General features: G+C 39.9%; 1 protein-coding gene across 1 annotated transcript in view; it reads right to left on the bottom strand.

Moving 5' to 3' along the window:
- SH3BP1 (SH3 domain binding protein 1) overlaps nt 1-16,273 on the bottom strand; it is a 263,120-nt gene that overhangs the window by 180,536 nt on the left and 66,311 nt on the right. The window contains exon 5 of the mRNA XM_088463396.1: nt 256-367. Within this exon, the coding sequence (XP_088319522.1) occupies nt 256-367 (112 nt within the window). The remainder of the gene's footprint in view (nt 1-255; nt 368-16,273) is intronic.

Raw genomic sequence — 16,273 nt, 5'->3', positions numbered from 1 at the left:
GGCACTAGAGGGAGGGTAAGGGTTAGGCACTAGGGGGATGTAGGTTGGGATACTGACCGACAGGTGTCGGTATCTTAAACCTGTCGGGATGCTGGCATCAGGATTCCAACCGCCGGGATCCCGAGTGCTGGCAGCCCATACCAAACCCTTTCTAACAATATGAGGCACTAATAATGGTAACAGAAGGATTATGAAGTGGTAGGAGATAATAAGTATAGGGTTTAGTATAATAATGGGGTCAGATGATCACAGTACCTCACTCAACTTGTTCAGTGGCTGCAAAACATCTTTTTCCATATTCATTTCAAACTCTGCCAAGGACTGTGCCAGTGATCCCTCCACGCAGCAACCCATCTCCAGCGTCCTCCTGCGTAAGCCACAGAGTATTTTCTTATGTATCACATATTCTATCTCTCTATGCCATATACAGTATATCTATATATCTCTCTATGCCACATCTATCTCATATCTACATCCATTTATCTCACATCTATATCCATTTATCTCACGTCTACCTCACATCTATATCTATCTCACATCTATATCCATTTATCTCACATCTATCTCATATCTATATCCATTTATCTCACATCTATATCCATCTCACATCTATCTCATATCTCTATCCATCTCACATCTATATCCATCTATCTCACCTCTACCTCACATCTATATCCATTTATCTCACATCTATCTCATATCTACATCCATTTATCTCACATCTATCTCATATCTATATCTATCTCACATCTATATCCATTTATCTCACATCTACCTCACATCTATATCCATTTATCTCACATCTATATCCATTTATCTCACATCCATTTATCTCACATCTATATCTATCTCTCTAATCTATCTCTATCTCTCTCTAATCTATTTCTATCTCTAATCTATATCTCTATCTCTCTCTAATCTATTTCTATCTATCTCTAATCTATCTCTAATCTATCTGTATCTCTAATCTATCTCTAATCTCTATCTCTCTCTCTCTAATCTATCTCTATCTCTAATCTATCTCTATCTCTAATCTATCTCTATCTCTCTCTAATCTATTTCTAATTCTAATCTATCTCTAATCTATCTGTATCTCTAATCTATCTCTATCTCTCTCTATCTCTAATCTATCTGTATCTCTAATCTATCTGTATCTCTAATCTATCTGTATCTCTCTCTAATCTATTTCTATCTCTAATCTATATCTCTATCTCTCATCTATCTGTATCTCTAATCTATCTCTAATCTATCTCTAATCTATCTCTAATCTATCTATCTCTAATCTATCTATCTCTAATCTATCTCTAATCTATCTCTAATCTATCTCTAATCTCTATCTCTAATCTCTATCTCTCTCTAATCTATCTCTCTCTCTAATCTATCTCTATCTCTCTCTAATCTATTTCTATATCTAATCTATCTCTAATCTATCTGTATCTCTAATCTATCTCTAATCTATCTCTATCTATCTGTATCTCTAATCTATCTGTATCTCTAATCTATCTGTATCTCTAATCTATTTCTATCTCTAATCTATATCTCTATCTCTCATCTATCTGTATCTCTAATCTATCTCTAATCTATCTCTAATCTATCTCTAATCTATCTGTATCTCTAATCTATCTCTAATCTATCTCTAATCTCTATCTCTCTCTCTCTAATCTATCTCTATCTCTAATCTATCTCTATCTCTAATCTATCTCTATCTCTAATCTATCTCTATCTCTCTCTAATCTATTTCTATATCTAATCTATCTCTAATCTATCTGTATCTCTAATCTATCTCTAATCTATCTGTATCTCTAATCTATCTGTATCTCTAATCTATCTGTATCTCTAATCTATCTCTATCTCTCTCTAATCTATTTCTATCTCTAATCTATATCTCTATCTCTCATCTATCTCTCTCTCTCTCTCTCATCTAACTATCTCTAATCTATCTCTATCTCTCTCTCTCTCTAATCTATCTGTATCTCTAATCTATCTCTAATCTATCTCTAATCTCTCTCTATCTCTCTCTAATCTATCTCTCTCTAATCTATCTGTATCTCTAATCTATCTCTCTATCTCTAATCTATCTGTATCTCTAATCTATCTGTATCTCTAATCTATCTGTATCTCTAATCTATCTCTCTCTAATCTATTTCTATATCTAATCTATCTCTAATCTATCTCTAATCTATCTCTATCTCTCTCTCTCGCTCTCTCTCTCATCTATCTCTCTCTATCTCTAATCTATCTCTAATCTATCTGTATCTCTAATCTATCTGTATCTCTAATCTATCTGTATCTGTAATCTATCTGTAATCTATCTGTAATCTATCTCTATCTCTAATCTATCTCTATCTCTAATCTATCTCTAATCTATCTCTCTCTAATCTATCTCTCTCTAATCTATCTCTCTCTAATCTATCTCTAATCTATCTCTATCTCTCTCTAATCTATTTCTATCTCTAATCTATATCTCTATCTCTCATCTATCTGTATCTCTAATCTATCTCTAATCTATCTCTCTCTAATCTATCTCTATCTCTAATCTCTCTCTAATTTCTATCTCTATCTGTATCTCTAATCTATCTCTATCTCTCTCTAATCTATTTCTATCTCTAATCTATATCTCTATCTCTCATCTATCTGTATCTCTAATCTATCTCTCTCTAATCTATCTCTATCTCTAATCTCTCTCTAATCTATCTGTATCTCTAATCTATCTCTAATCTATCTCTAATCTCTATCTCTCTCTCTCTAATCTATCTCTCTCTCTAATCTATCTCTCTCTCTAATCTATTTCTATCTCTAATCTATATCTCTATCTCTCATCTATCTGTATCTCTAATCTATCTCTATCTCTAATCTATCTCTATCTCTAATCTCTCTCTAATCTATCTGTATCTCTAATCTATCTCTAATCTATCTCTATCTCTAATCTATTTCTATATCTAATCTATCTCTAATCTATCTGTATCTCTAATCTATCTCTAATCTATCTGTATCTCTAATCTATCTGTATCTCTAATCTATCTGTATCTCTAATCTATCTGTATCTCTAATCTATCTCTCTCTAATCTATTTCTATATCTAATCTATCTGTATCTCTAATCTATCTCTAATCTATCTGTATCTCTAATCTATCTGTATCTCTAATCTATCTCTATCTCTAATCTATCTCTATCTCTCTCTAATCTATTTCTATCTCTAATCTATATCTCTAGCTCTCATCTATCTGTATCTCTAATCTATCTCTATCTCTAATCTATCTCTATCTCTAATCTCTCTCTAATCTATCTGTATCTCTAATCTATCTCTATCTCTCTCTAATCTATTTCTATCTCTAATCTATATCTCTAGCTCTCATCTATCTGTATCTCTAATCTATCTCTAATCTATCTCTAATCTATTTCTATCTATCTCTAATCTATCTCTAATCTATCTGTATCTCTAATCTATCTCTAATCTATCTCTAATCTCTATCTCTCTCTCTCTAATCTATCTCTATCTCTCTCTCTCTCTCTCTCATCTAACTCTCTCTCTAATCTATCTCTATCTCTCTCTATCTCTAATCTATCTCTAATCTATCTGTATCTCTAATCTATCTCTAATCTATCTCTATCTCTATCTAATCTATATATCTATCTCTATCTCTAATCTGTCTCTAATCTATCTGTATCTCTAATCTATCTATCTCTAATCTATCTCTATCTCTATCTAATCTATATATCTATCTCTATCTCTAATCTGTCTCTAATCTATCTGTATCTCTAATCTATCTCTATCTCTAATCTATCTCTATCTCTCTCTAATCTATTTCTATCTCTAATCTATATCTCTACCTCTCATCTATCTGTATCTCTAATCTATCTCTATCTCTAATCTATCTCTATCTCTAATCTCTCTCTAATCTATCTGTATCTCTAATCTATCTCTATCTCTCTCTAATCTATTTCTATCTCTAATCTATATCTCTAGCTCTCATCTATCTGTATCTCTAATCTATCTCTAATCTATCTCTAATCTCTATCTCTCTCTCTCTAATCTATCTCTAATCTATCTCTATCTCTAATCTATCTGTATCTCTAATCTATCTGTATCTCTAATCTATCTATCTCTAATCTATCTGTATCTCTAATCTATCTCTATCTCTAATCTATCTCTATCTCTAATCTATCTCTATCTCTCTCTAATCTATTTCTATCTCTAATCTATATCTCTATCTCTCATCTATCTGTATCTCTAATCTATCTCTAATCTATCTCTATCTCTAATCTATCTCTATCTCTAATCTCTCTCTAATCTATCTGTATCTCTAATCTATCTCTAATCTATCTCTATCTCTAATCTATCTCTATCTCTCTCTAATCTATTTCTATCTCTAATCTATATCTCTATCTCTCTCTATCTCTAATCTATCTGTATCTCTAATCTATCTCTAATCTATCTCTATCTCTAATCTATCTCTATCTCTCTAATCTATCTATCTCTAATCTATCTCTATCTCTAATCTATCTCTATCTCTCTCTCTCATCTAACTATCTCTAATCTATCTCTAATCTATCTGTATCTCTAATCTATCTGTAATCTATCTCTATCTCTAATCTATCTCTAATCTATCTCTATCTCTAATCTCTCTCTAATCTATCTCTCTCAAATCTATCTCTATCTCTAATCTATCTCTAATCTATCTGTATCTCTAATCTATCTCTAATCTCTCTCTAATCTATCTCTATCTCTAATCTCTATCTCTAATCTATCTCTATCTCTAATCTATCTCTCTCTAATCTATCTCTATCTCTAATCTATTTCTATCTCTAATCTATCTCTATCTATCTCTAATCTATTTCTATCTCTAATCTATATCTCTAATCTATCTCTATCTCTAATCTATCTCTCTCTAATCTATCTGTATCTCTAATCTATCTCTATCTCTATCTATCTCTAATCTATTTCTATCTCTAATCTCTATCTCTATATCTCTAATCTATCTATCTCTAATCTATATCTATCTCTATTCTATATCTCTAATCTATCTCTATCTCATCTATCTCACATATCTATCTCTCACATATCTATTTTTGATCTATCTCACATCTACAGTCAGGTGCATAAATACTGGGACATTGACAGAATTTTCATATTTTGGCCTCTATTCACCACCACGATGGCTTTGAAATGAAACAAACAAGATGTGCTTTAACTGCAGACTTTCAGATTTAATTTGAGGATAATTACATCCAAATCAGGTGAACGGTGAAGGAATTACAACGGTTTCTATATGTGCCTCCCACTTTTTAAGGGGCCAAAAGTAATGGGACAAACTAAACAATCCTAAATCTAACTTTCACTTTTTAATACTTTGTTGCAAATCCTTTGCAGGCAATTACAGCCTGAAGTCTGGAACGCATAGACATCACCAGACGCTGGGTTTCATCCCTGGTGATGCTCTGCCAGGCCTCTATTGCAAATGTCTTCAGTTCCTGCTTGTTCTTGGGGCATTTTCCCTTCCGTTTTGTCTTCATCAAGTGAAATGCATGCTCAATCGGATTCAGGTCAGGGGATTGACTTGGCCATTGCATAACATTCCACTTTTTAGCCTTAAAAAAACTCTTTGGTTGCTTTTGCAGTATGCTTCGTGTCATTGTCCATCTGCACTGTGAAGCGCCGTCCAATGAGTTCTGAAGCATTTGACTGAATATGAGCATATAATATTGCCCTAAATACTTCAGAATTCATTTTGCTGCTTTTGTCAGTCACATCATCAATAAATACAAGGGAACCAGTTCCATTGGCAGCCATACATGCCCACGCCATGACACTACCACCACCATGCTTCACTGATGAGGTGGTATGTTTTGGATCATGAGCAGTTCCTTTCCATCTCCATACTCTTCTCTTCCCATCACTCTGGTACAAGTTGATCTTTGCTCATCTGTCCATAGGATGTTGTTCCAGAACTGTAATGGCTTTTCTAGATGTTGTTTGGCAAACTCAAATCTGGTCTTCCTCACCAATGGTTTACATCTTGTGGTGAACCCTCTATATTCACTCTTGTGAAGTCTTCTCTTGATTGTTGACTTTGACACATATACATCTACCTCCTGGAGAGTGTTCTTGATTTGGCCAACTGTTGTGAAGGGGTTTTTCTTCACCAGGGAAATAATTCTTCTGTCATCCATCACAGTTGTTTTCCATGGTCTTCCGGGTCTTTTGGTGTTGCGGAGCTCTCCGATGCGTTCTTTCTTTTTATGAATGTTCCAAACAGTTGATCAGGCCACACCTAATGTTTTTGCTATCTCTCTGATGGGTTTGGTTTGATGTTTCAGCCTAATGATGGCTTGCTTCACTGATTGTGACAGCTCTTTGGATCTCATATTGAGAGTCGACAGCAACTGATTCCAAATGCAAATGTCACACCTAGAATCAACTCCAGACCTTTTACCTGCTTAATTGATAATGAAATAACGAGGGAATAGCCCACACCTGTCCATGAAATAGCTTTTGAGTTGATAGTCCCATTACTTTTGGCCCCTTAAAAAGTGGGAGGCACATATAGAAACAGTTGTAATTCCTACACCGTTCACCTGATTTGGACATAATTACCCTCAAATTAAATCTGAAAGTCTGCAGGTAAATCACATCTTGTTTGTTTCATTTCAAAGCCATTGTGGTGGTGACTAGAGGCCCAAATATGAAAATTCTGTCAATGTCCCAATATTTATGCAGCTGACTGTATATCTATCTATTTATCTCATCTATCTACAGTATCTCTCATATCTATTTATATTTCTATCTCAAATCTCTCTATATGTATCATATCTATCTATCTCATATCTATGTCCGCCTGGTTCGGATAAGTAGTTTTATTATTTTAACAAGACCCTGGATGCTACAGAGACCAGTGCCAGGATCTAGGTGTGTATACTCTTTTTTTTTTTTTTTTTTTCAGCTCCTGCCATGGATTCTACTTGGAGATGGGGACAGAAACATCTAGAAGCAGGTAAATATGTGTGAGTGGGTAGGTGTATGGAATAAAGTTTTACTAGGCACGGTGTGTGTGTGTGTGTGGTGTATTTATTTAACTATTTATTTCACAGTGGGGGTACGGGTACCAGCCACCTGCTGGCACTTGTAGTTCCACAAGTGCAAAAGGGCAGACATGCAGGCACCTGTAGTTCCACTGTAAAATACAATAGTTTACTTATATTTAACACTTTATTACCCCCGTACCCACAGCCAGAGGTGCAAGGAAGAGCCCCGGGCTTCAGACCAAGCCCGGGGTTTCGGGTGGGGGGGACCCCTTCTCGGGGGGGTCCCCGCCTCCTCTGAGATCCCCGGCTTGGCCTGAGTGGCCACGGAATCCCGGTAATAGGGTGTCCAGGCTGTGGCATTACAGCCCGGCCAATTTGGGTCCGGTGCTGGTTTTAATTATATGCAATTTTCCCCCCCCCCCTATAATTAAAACCAGGACTTGCCATGCAGCCTGGTACTGATACCTAAATTACAGTGGTACCCTACTCATTTTGCTCCCCGTAATGCTAGGAACCAGGACTAGCTGGCAAGTCCGGGGCTGGTTAGGCTTTTGGGGGGGACCCTATGTAATTTTTTTTTTTTAAATAAAAACCACTTTATATTAAGTACTGTATACAGACAGAAACATGCACAAATCACACTGATCTGTGTATCTTTCTGCCAAACTCGCAGCTCAGGAGGTGGTCTACTTGAAACTTCTATTTCACAGTGAGTTTGCTACAATCTCACACGAGATTTGAAACTCGATTCTTAGTAAATTTGCGAGTTGCTTCTATTTCATGTAAAGTACATCCTAATTTGGCCGATGGTGAGTTTTTTCGAGTTTGCAATCTCACATGAGTTTTAACCGTGAAAAGAGAGAACTCGTTTCCAAACTCACTCGAGTTTGTCTTTAGTAAATTTGCGAGATGAACAAAATGCCTGAACTCACGTGAGATTGCAAACTCACCCAAACTCGATTCTAAGTAAATTTACCCCTATGTATCTAACTAAGTGGCTCTTTTGGAGAAGCATCTTTTGTACATAAAATAGGGCAGGTAAAAGCGTACAGGGTTGATGATGATCTTTAGTAACAAAATGCTGGCTCCTCCACAGTGACAGGGAGCCGGGGGCTGCATACTAGCATCACAACGCCGTGCCCGGCTCCAGGACACTGAGGAGAAGCCACATTCACCCAGAGTGATGAAATCGGGTTGTGAAGTGGATTTAAGAAGATATGCAAATGTTGCAGCCGCTGCTTACTTACAAAGATGGCAACATCAGTCGCACATCAGTCGCACCATTGAAGTTCTAAGCAACACTATGGCTGCTCTGAAAGTACCACTGCATATGAGGACACAGTCGCTGGCACGTCTGCGTTTTATTCGCCACTCCCTAATCACCTCCCCAAAACGCTCACTGCCTGTCCCTCGATCTGTCTCCTCCATTGTGGAAAATGCAGATTTTTTCGCAAACTATCATCTACTGCGCATTACATCCAGCCCTGAATCAGACACATCGTGTACAGATTAATCAGTTAAACCACAAAGAAATATTGGGAGATAAACAAATGTCTCCATTTATTTAAGTGCACAATCCACCTTATCAATAGATAAATTAATGGGTCTCCTAACAATAGCTGTGACTCATTCCACTGTGTTTTTCGCATACAGTTATAAATTTGCATTGTGTTTGACAAGGTGGGGATATAACTCTCCCAAGTCTCGAAAAAAGAGGAGGCCTTCCTTTCTCTATTAAACATGGTCTCTACCCAATCCATTCTGAAGATAAATTGCAATTTTTCTTTATACAATATGAAGGTTATGGGAGTGGACTGGTCACATATCTGTCTATCACTAATGCTGGGTAGACACTATACACTTATCTGTCACATATCTGTCTATCACTAATGCTGGGCATACACTATACACTTATCTGTCACATATCTGTCTATCACTAATGCTGGGTATACACTATACACTTATCTGTCACATATCTGTCTATCACTAATGCTGGGTATACACTATACACTTATCTGTCACATATCTGTCTATCACTAATGCTGGGTATACACTATACACTTATCTGTCTATCACTAATGCTGGGTATACACTATACATTTATCTGTCACATAATGTCTATCACTAATGCTGGGCATATACTATACACTTATCTGTCACATATCTGTCTGTCTATCACTAATGCTGGGTATACACTATACATTTATCTGTCACATAATGTCTATCACTAATGCTGGGCATACACTATACACTTATCTGTCACATATCTGTCTGTCACTAATGCTGGGCATACACTATACACTTATCTGTCACATATCTGTCTATCATTAATGCTGGGTATACACTATACACTTATCTGTCACATATCTGTCTATCACTAATGCTGGGCATACACTATACACTTATCTATCACATATCTGTCTGTCTATCACTAATGCTGGGTATACACTATACATTTATCTGTCACATAATGTCTATCACTAATGCAGGGTATACACTATACACTTATCTGTCACATATCTGTCTATCACTAATGCTGGGCATACACTATACACTTATCTGTCACATATCTGTCTATCACTAATGCTGGGCATACACTATACACTTATCTATCACATATCTGTCTGTCTATCACTAATGCTGGGTATACACTATACATTTATCTGTCACATAATGTCTATCACTAATGCAGGGTATACACTATACACTTATCTGTCACATATCTGTCTATCACTAATGCTGGGCATACACTATACACTTATCTGTCACATATCTGTCTATCACTAATGCTGGGCATACACTATACACTTATCTATCACATATCTGTCTGTCTATCACTAATGCTGGGTATACACTATACATTTATCTGTCACATAATGTCTATCACTAATGCAGGGTATACACTATACACTTATCTGTCACATATCTGTCTATCACTAATGCTGGGCATACACTATACAATTATCTGTCACATATCTGTCTGTCTATCACTAATGCTGGGCATACACTATACACTTACCTGTTACATATCTGTCTGTCTATCACTAATGCTGGGAATACACTATACACTTATCTGTCTGTCACTAATGCTGGGAATACACTATACACTTATCTGTCTATCACTAATGCTGGGCATACACTATACACTTATATGTCACATATCTGTATATCACTAATGCTGGGTATACACTATACATTTATCTGTCACATAATGTCTATCACTAATGCTGGGCATACACTATACACTTATCTGTCACATATCTGTCTATCACTAATGCTGGGCATACACTATACACTTATCTGTCACATATCTGTCTGTCACTAATGCTGGGCATACACTATACACTGATCTGTCACATATCTGTCTATCACTAATGCTGGGCATACACTATACACTTATCTGTCACATATCTGTCTATCACTAATGCTGGGCATACACTATACACTTATCTGTCACATATCTATCACTAATGCTGGGCATACACTATACACTTATCTGTCACATATCTGTATATCACTAATGCTGGGTATACACTATACACTTATCTGTCACATATCTGTCTATCACTAATGCTGGGCATACACTATACACTTATCTGTCACATATCTATCACTAATGCTGGGCATACACTATACACTTACCTGTCACATATCTGTCTATCACTAATGCTGGGTATACACTATACACTTATCTCTCACATATCTATCACTAATGCTGGGTATACACTATACACTTATCTGTCACATATCTGTCTATCACTAATGCTGGGTATACACTATACACTGATCTGTCACATATCTGTCTATCACTAATGCTGGGCATACACTATACACTTATCTCTCACATATCTGTCACTAATGCTGGGTATACACTATACACTTATCTGTCTATCACTAATGCTGGGCATACACTATACACTTATCTGTCACATATCTATCACTAATGCTGGGTATACACTATATACTTATATGTCACATATCTGTGTAATCAGTGGATTAAATAGTTAATTTCTACATAGGCATATAAGTAACAAACACATATACCCCTTACTAGGCCTCTTGAGGATTGAAATGAGATTGTCTTATTACAGTTGCTGTTTTTCCATAGAATGGTCAAATGACCTTTTGGGGTCAAATAAGCCATAATTTGAGGGGTCTACTCTACCTGTCATTTCTACTACTATAATTATAATGAGCCATTCATAACCTACATGTTCTTATCAGTTAGCTACATTCCATTGGAATGACCATCATAAGCTGTGTAGAGATGCTAAGCATTATGGGTAATTAACAGTGATGTCCAGACTCTACACACAACGGAGCCTTGAAATAGAGTTCATCTCCAGACATTAGGATACGTCATTACTGTATTCTCTTTGTCTGGTAGTATATCTTAGTGCTTACGGAGCATGTGCAATAGAGATAAGTTTGGTCAATGCTACGCTGGACCAATGAGTGCTTGATACCTAGCACTGTATGTAATTGATATGCGCTTAATATCCGGAAAGCCAACACCCCATTCTAAGGTATATAAACCAGAGGTACACAAAGGACCCTTTAGCTCGTGGTAGATCTGAGACTGCAGTAGGATGCTGCCAATGTATATTATATATATTATCTGGGCGTTGGAAAACGATGGGCTCCCCAGAGAGAAGATGATGAAGTACATCTTATGTTGCTGATGATGAATTACCGGTGTCATCTGAATACATAGAAAAAAGTTGAGTATACTGTATACTTTGTATGTTGTTTGTTTGTTACTTGTAAAGTGTGTTCATTTGTACTCACTCATATTGGTCACATGTGTGTACTATTTCATTTCGATCAGAACGAAACCCACCGTTATGCAATCTGTCTGTCACTAATGCTGGGTATACACTATACACTTATCTGTCACATATCTGTCTGTCACTAATGCTGGGTATACACTATACACTTATATGTCACATATCTGTCCTATCTGGCTGGTTGGAATGAAAACCTGGTAATGTATGGGAGCAAATGACACTCGTCCATTTGCTCAAAAACACTGGAAAATAGCCAAAAAATGGTTGTTAAAACACAATAATGTACCCAATTTGAACATTTTTTTTGTCCTTTTTTCAGTGTTTAAAACTATATGATCGACTGTCATTTGCTCCCATACATTACCAGGTTTTCATTCCAACCAGCCAGATTGGACAGATATCTGACAGAAAATTGTATAGTGTATGCCCAGCTCTACTCAGCTGATACCAGGCAAGAGAGTGGTGCCCTTGGTGCGTCGGACCACAGCTACAGGAGAATTCTGACTTGACTGGCCTGCAGACACGCTTCAGCCAGTAAATCTGCAGTGCTGAGTAGGGTAAGAGGGTTTCAGTACATGATTTGTGACAGACAGCTGTGTTCTCATCCTGTCCCGATAGGACACAAAGAAAGTAGATCTGCAGGAAAAAGTCCCAATTCCAAAACCCTAATCGCTGTGGAAATAGCAATGAGGAAGACAGTCTTCCAGGTTAAGGACTTCTGGTCCTCTGAGTGTAGAGGCGCAAAGAGGGATGTATACTAGACATGCAGCACTCCTTGAAGGAATGTCTGGTGACAGCGGGGGGAATTCAAATGTTCTGCCGGTGGCTTGTTTTTTTTAGACGCTCGACAGAGCAATTCAATTGTTGCTCTGTCGTGGCGCGATAGCCGCCGGTGCCGGCATTTCTGCACACGGTCAGGAGTGCGTGAGCAGAAATGTGACTGAAGCAACCTGTACGGATATGAGGAGGCAGCAGTGAGAGTCCCTATGCTGGGTTGTGATTACACTGTACAGATATGAGGAGGCAGCAGTGGGTGTCCCTATGCTGGGCTGTGATTACACTGTATGGATATGAGGAGGCAGCAGTGAGAGTCCCTATGCTGGGTTGTGATTACACTGTACGGATATGAGGAGGCAGCAGTGGGTGTCCCTATGCTGGGCTGTGATTACACTGTACGGATATGAGGAGGCAGCAGTGAGAGTCCCTATGCTGGGTTGTGATTACACTGTACAGATATGAGGAGGCAGCAGTGGGAGTCCCTATGCTGGGCTGTGATTATACTGTACGGATATGAGAAGGCAGCAGTGGGAGTCCCTATGCTGGGCTGTTATTACACTGTACAGATATGAGGAGGCAGCAGTGTGCGTCCCTGTGCTGGGCTGTGATTACACTGTACGGATGAGAAGGCAGCAGTGGGCGTCCCTATGCTGGGCTGTGATTACACTGTACAGATATGAGAAGGCAGCAGTGGGCGTCCCTATGCTGGGCTGTGATTACACTGTACAGATATGAGGAGACAGCAGTGGGTGTCCCTATGCTGGGCTGTGATTACACTGTACGGATATGAGAAGGCAGCAGTGGGCGTCCCTATGCTGGGCTGTGATTACACTGTACAGATATGAGAAGGCAGCAGTGGGCGTCCCTATGCTGGGCTGTGATTACACTGTACAGATATGAGAAGGCAGCAGTGGGTGTCCCTATGCTGGGCTGTGCTTACACTGTACGGATATGAGGAGGCAGCAGTGGGCGTCCCTATGCTGGGTTGTGATTACACTGTACAGATATGAGAAGGCAGCAGTGGGTGTCCCTATGCTGGGCTGTGATTACACTGTACGGATATGAGAAGGCAGCAGTGGGTGTCCGTATGCTGGGTTGTGATTACACTGTACAGATATGAGGAGGCAGCAGTGGGTGTCCCTATGCTGGGCTGTGATTACACTGTATGGATATGAGAAGGCAGCAGTGGGTGTCCCTATGCTGGGCTGTGATTACACTGTATGTATATGAGGAGGCAGCAGTGGGTGTCCCTATGCTGGGCTGTGATTACACTGCATGTATATGAGAAGGCAGCAGGGGGTGTCCCTATGCTGGGCTGTGATTACACTGTACAGATATGAGAAGGCAGCAGTGGGCGTCCCTATGCTGGGCTGTGATTACACTGTACAGATATGAGAAGGCAGCAGTGGGCGTCCCTATGCTGGGCTGTGATTACACTGTACAGATATGAGAAGGCAGCAGTGGGCGTCCCTATGCTGGGCTGTGATTACACTGTACAGATATGAGAAGGCAGCAGTGGGTGTCCCTATGCTGGGCTGTGCTTACACTGTACGGATATGAGGAGGCAGCAGTGGGCGTCCCTATGCTGGGTTGTGATTACACTGTACAGATATGAGGAGGCAGCAGTGGGTGTCCCTATGCTGGGCTGTGATTACACTGTACGGATATGAGAAGGCAGCAGTGGGTGTCCGTATGCTGGGTTGTGATTACACTGTACAGATATGAGGAGGCAGCAGTGGGTGTCCCTATGCTGGGCTGTGATTACACTGTATGTATATGAGAAGGCAGCAGTGGGCGTCCCTATGCTGGGCTGTGATTACACTGTACGGATGAGAAGGCAGCAGTGGGCGTCCCTATGCTGGGCTGTGCATACACTGTACAGATATGAGAAGGCAGCAGTGGGCGTCCCTATGCTGGGCTGTGATTACACTGTATGGATATGAGAAGGCAGCAGTGGGTGTCCCTATGCTGGGCTGTGCTTACACTGTACAGATATGAGAAGGCAGCAGTGGGCGTCCCTATGCTGGGCTGTGCTTACACTGTACAGATATGAGAAGGCAGCAGTGGGCGTCCCTATGCTGGGCTGTGATTACACTGTATGGATATGAGGAGGCAGCAGTGGGTGTCCCTATGCTGGGCTGTGATTACACTGTATGGATATGAGGAGGCAGCAGTGAGAGTCCCTATGCTGGGCTGTGCATACACTGTACAGATATGAGAAGGCAGCAGTGGGTGTCCCTATGCTGGGCTGTGATTACACTGTAGGGATATGAGGCTGCAGTGAGCGTCCCTATGCTGGGCTGTGGTTACACTGTACAGATATGAGAAGGCAGCAGTGGGTGTCCCTATGCTGGGCTGTGATTACACTGTACAGATATGAGGAGGCAGCAGTGGGTGTCCCTATGCTGGGCTGTGATTACACTGTACAGATATGAGGAGGCAGCAGTGGGCGTCCCTATGCTGGGCTGTTATTACACTGTACGGATATGAGAAGGCAGCAGTGGGTCCCCATGCTGGGCTGTTATTACACTGTACGGATATGAGGAGGCAGCAGTGGGTGTCCCTATGCTGGGCTGTGATTACACTGTACAGATATGAGGAGGCAGCAGTGGGTGTCCCTATGCTGGGTTGTGATTACACTGTACAGATATGAGGAGGCAGCAGTGGGCGTCCCTATGCTGGGCTGTGATTACACTGTATGGATATGAGAAGGCAGCAGTGGGTGTCCCTATGCGGGGCTGTGCTTACACTGTACAGATATGAGAAGGCAGCAGTGGGCGTCCCTATGCTGGGCTGTGATTACACTGTACAGATATGAGGAGGCAGCAGTGGGTGTCCCTATGCTGGGCTGTTATTACACTGTACGGATATGAGGAGGCAGCAGTGGGCATCCCTATGCTGGGCTGTGATTACACTGTACAGATATGAGGAGGCAGCAGTGGCGTCCCTATGCTGGGCTGTGCTTACACTGTACAGATATGAGGAGGCAGCAGTGGCGTCCCTATGCTGGGCTGTGATTACACTGTACAGATATGAGGAGGCAGCAGTGGCGTCCCTATGCTGGGCTGTGATTACACTGTACAGATATGAGGAGGCAGCAGTGGGTGTTACTATGCTCGGGTAAGCTTTGGAACTACTAGCATATGTGTGCAGCTGTGGTCCGTGCAAAATCGCAGCTGCGATCGCATAGCGTCCATCTCTGAATCTGGAGGGGGCAGGAAGGAAGTCGGCAATATGTGTAGGATATGGACTAGTACCAGAAATTATATTATAGTTCTATTGTTCTCCCCATCCCTTGCTTAGATATTCATGTCGGGAAGTAGTTCCTATGTCGCTAGTCATGATTTTCATAGTTAATTTGTGGACAGAATGATGTAGATGGGACAATGTTGATACTGTTGTAATGTTATTTAAAGCATTGTAACAGTTTTGGCATTATAACTTTACACGTGATAATTTACCACAGTGTCTGCATGCTGTCGCTAATATCATACCATCGTTATATTGACTTTTGACGGCATGACTATCATCAATTCCCGTTCATATTAACCATGACTCTCTTTCAAGCAACCATTAAGACATTAGGGGCCTATTCATCATCGATAAATGGCCCGGTAACCATGCGGAAATGCTATTTTAGTTACCGGGCCACCTGATATTCAGCAAAGTTAGCGTGCGAGAACAAGC

The sequence above is a fragment of the Taudactylus pleione genome, unplaced genomic scaffold (assembly GCF_031769625.1).
Source record: "Taudactylus pleione unplaced genomic scaffold, aTauple2 ptg001353l, whole genome shotgun sequence".
NCBI lineage: Eukaryota > Metazoa > Chordata > Amphibia > Anura > Myobatrachidae > Taudactylus > Taudactylus pleione.
Note: the sequence above shows the minus strand (reverse complement) of the source record. Positions and strands in the feature narration are given on the sequence as shown.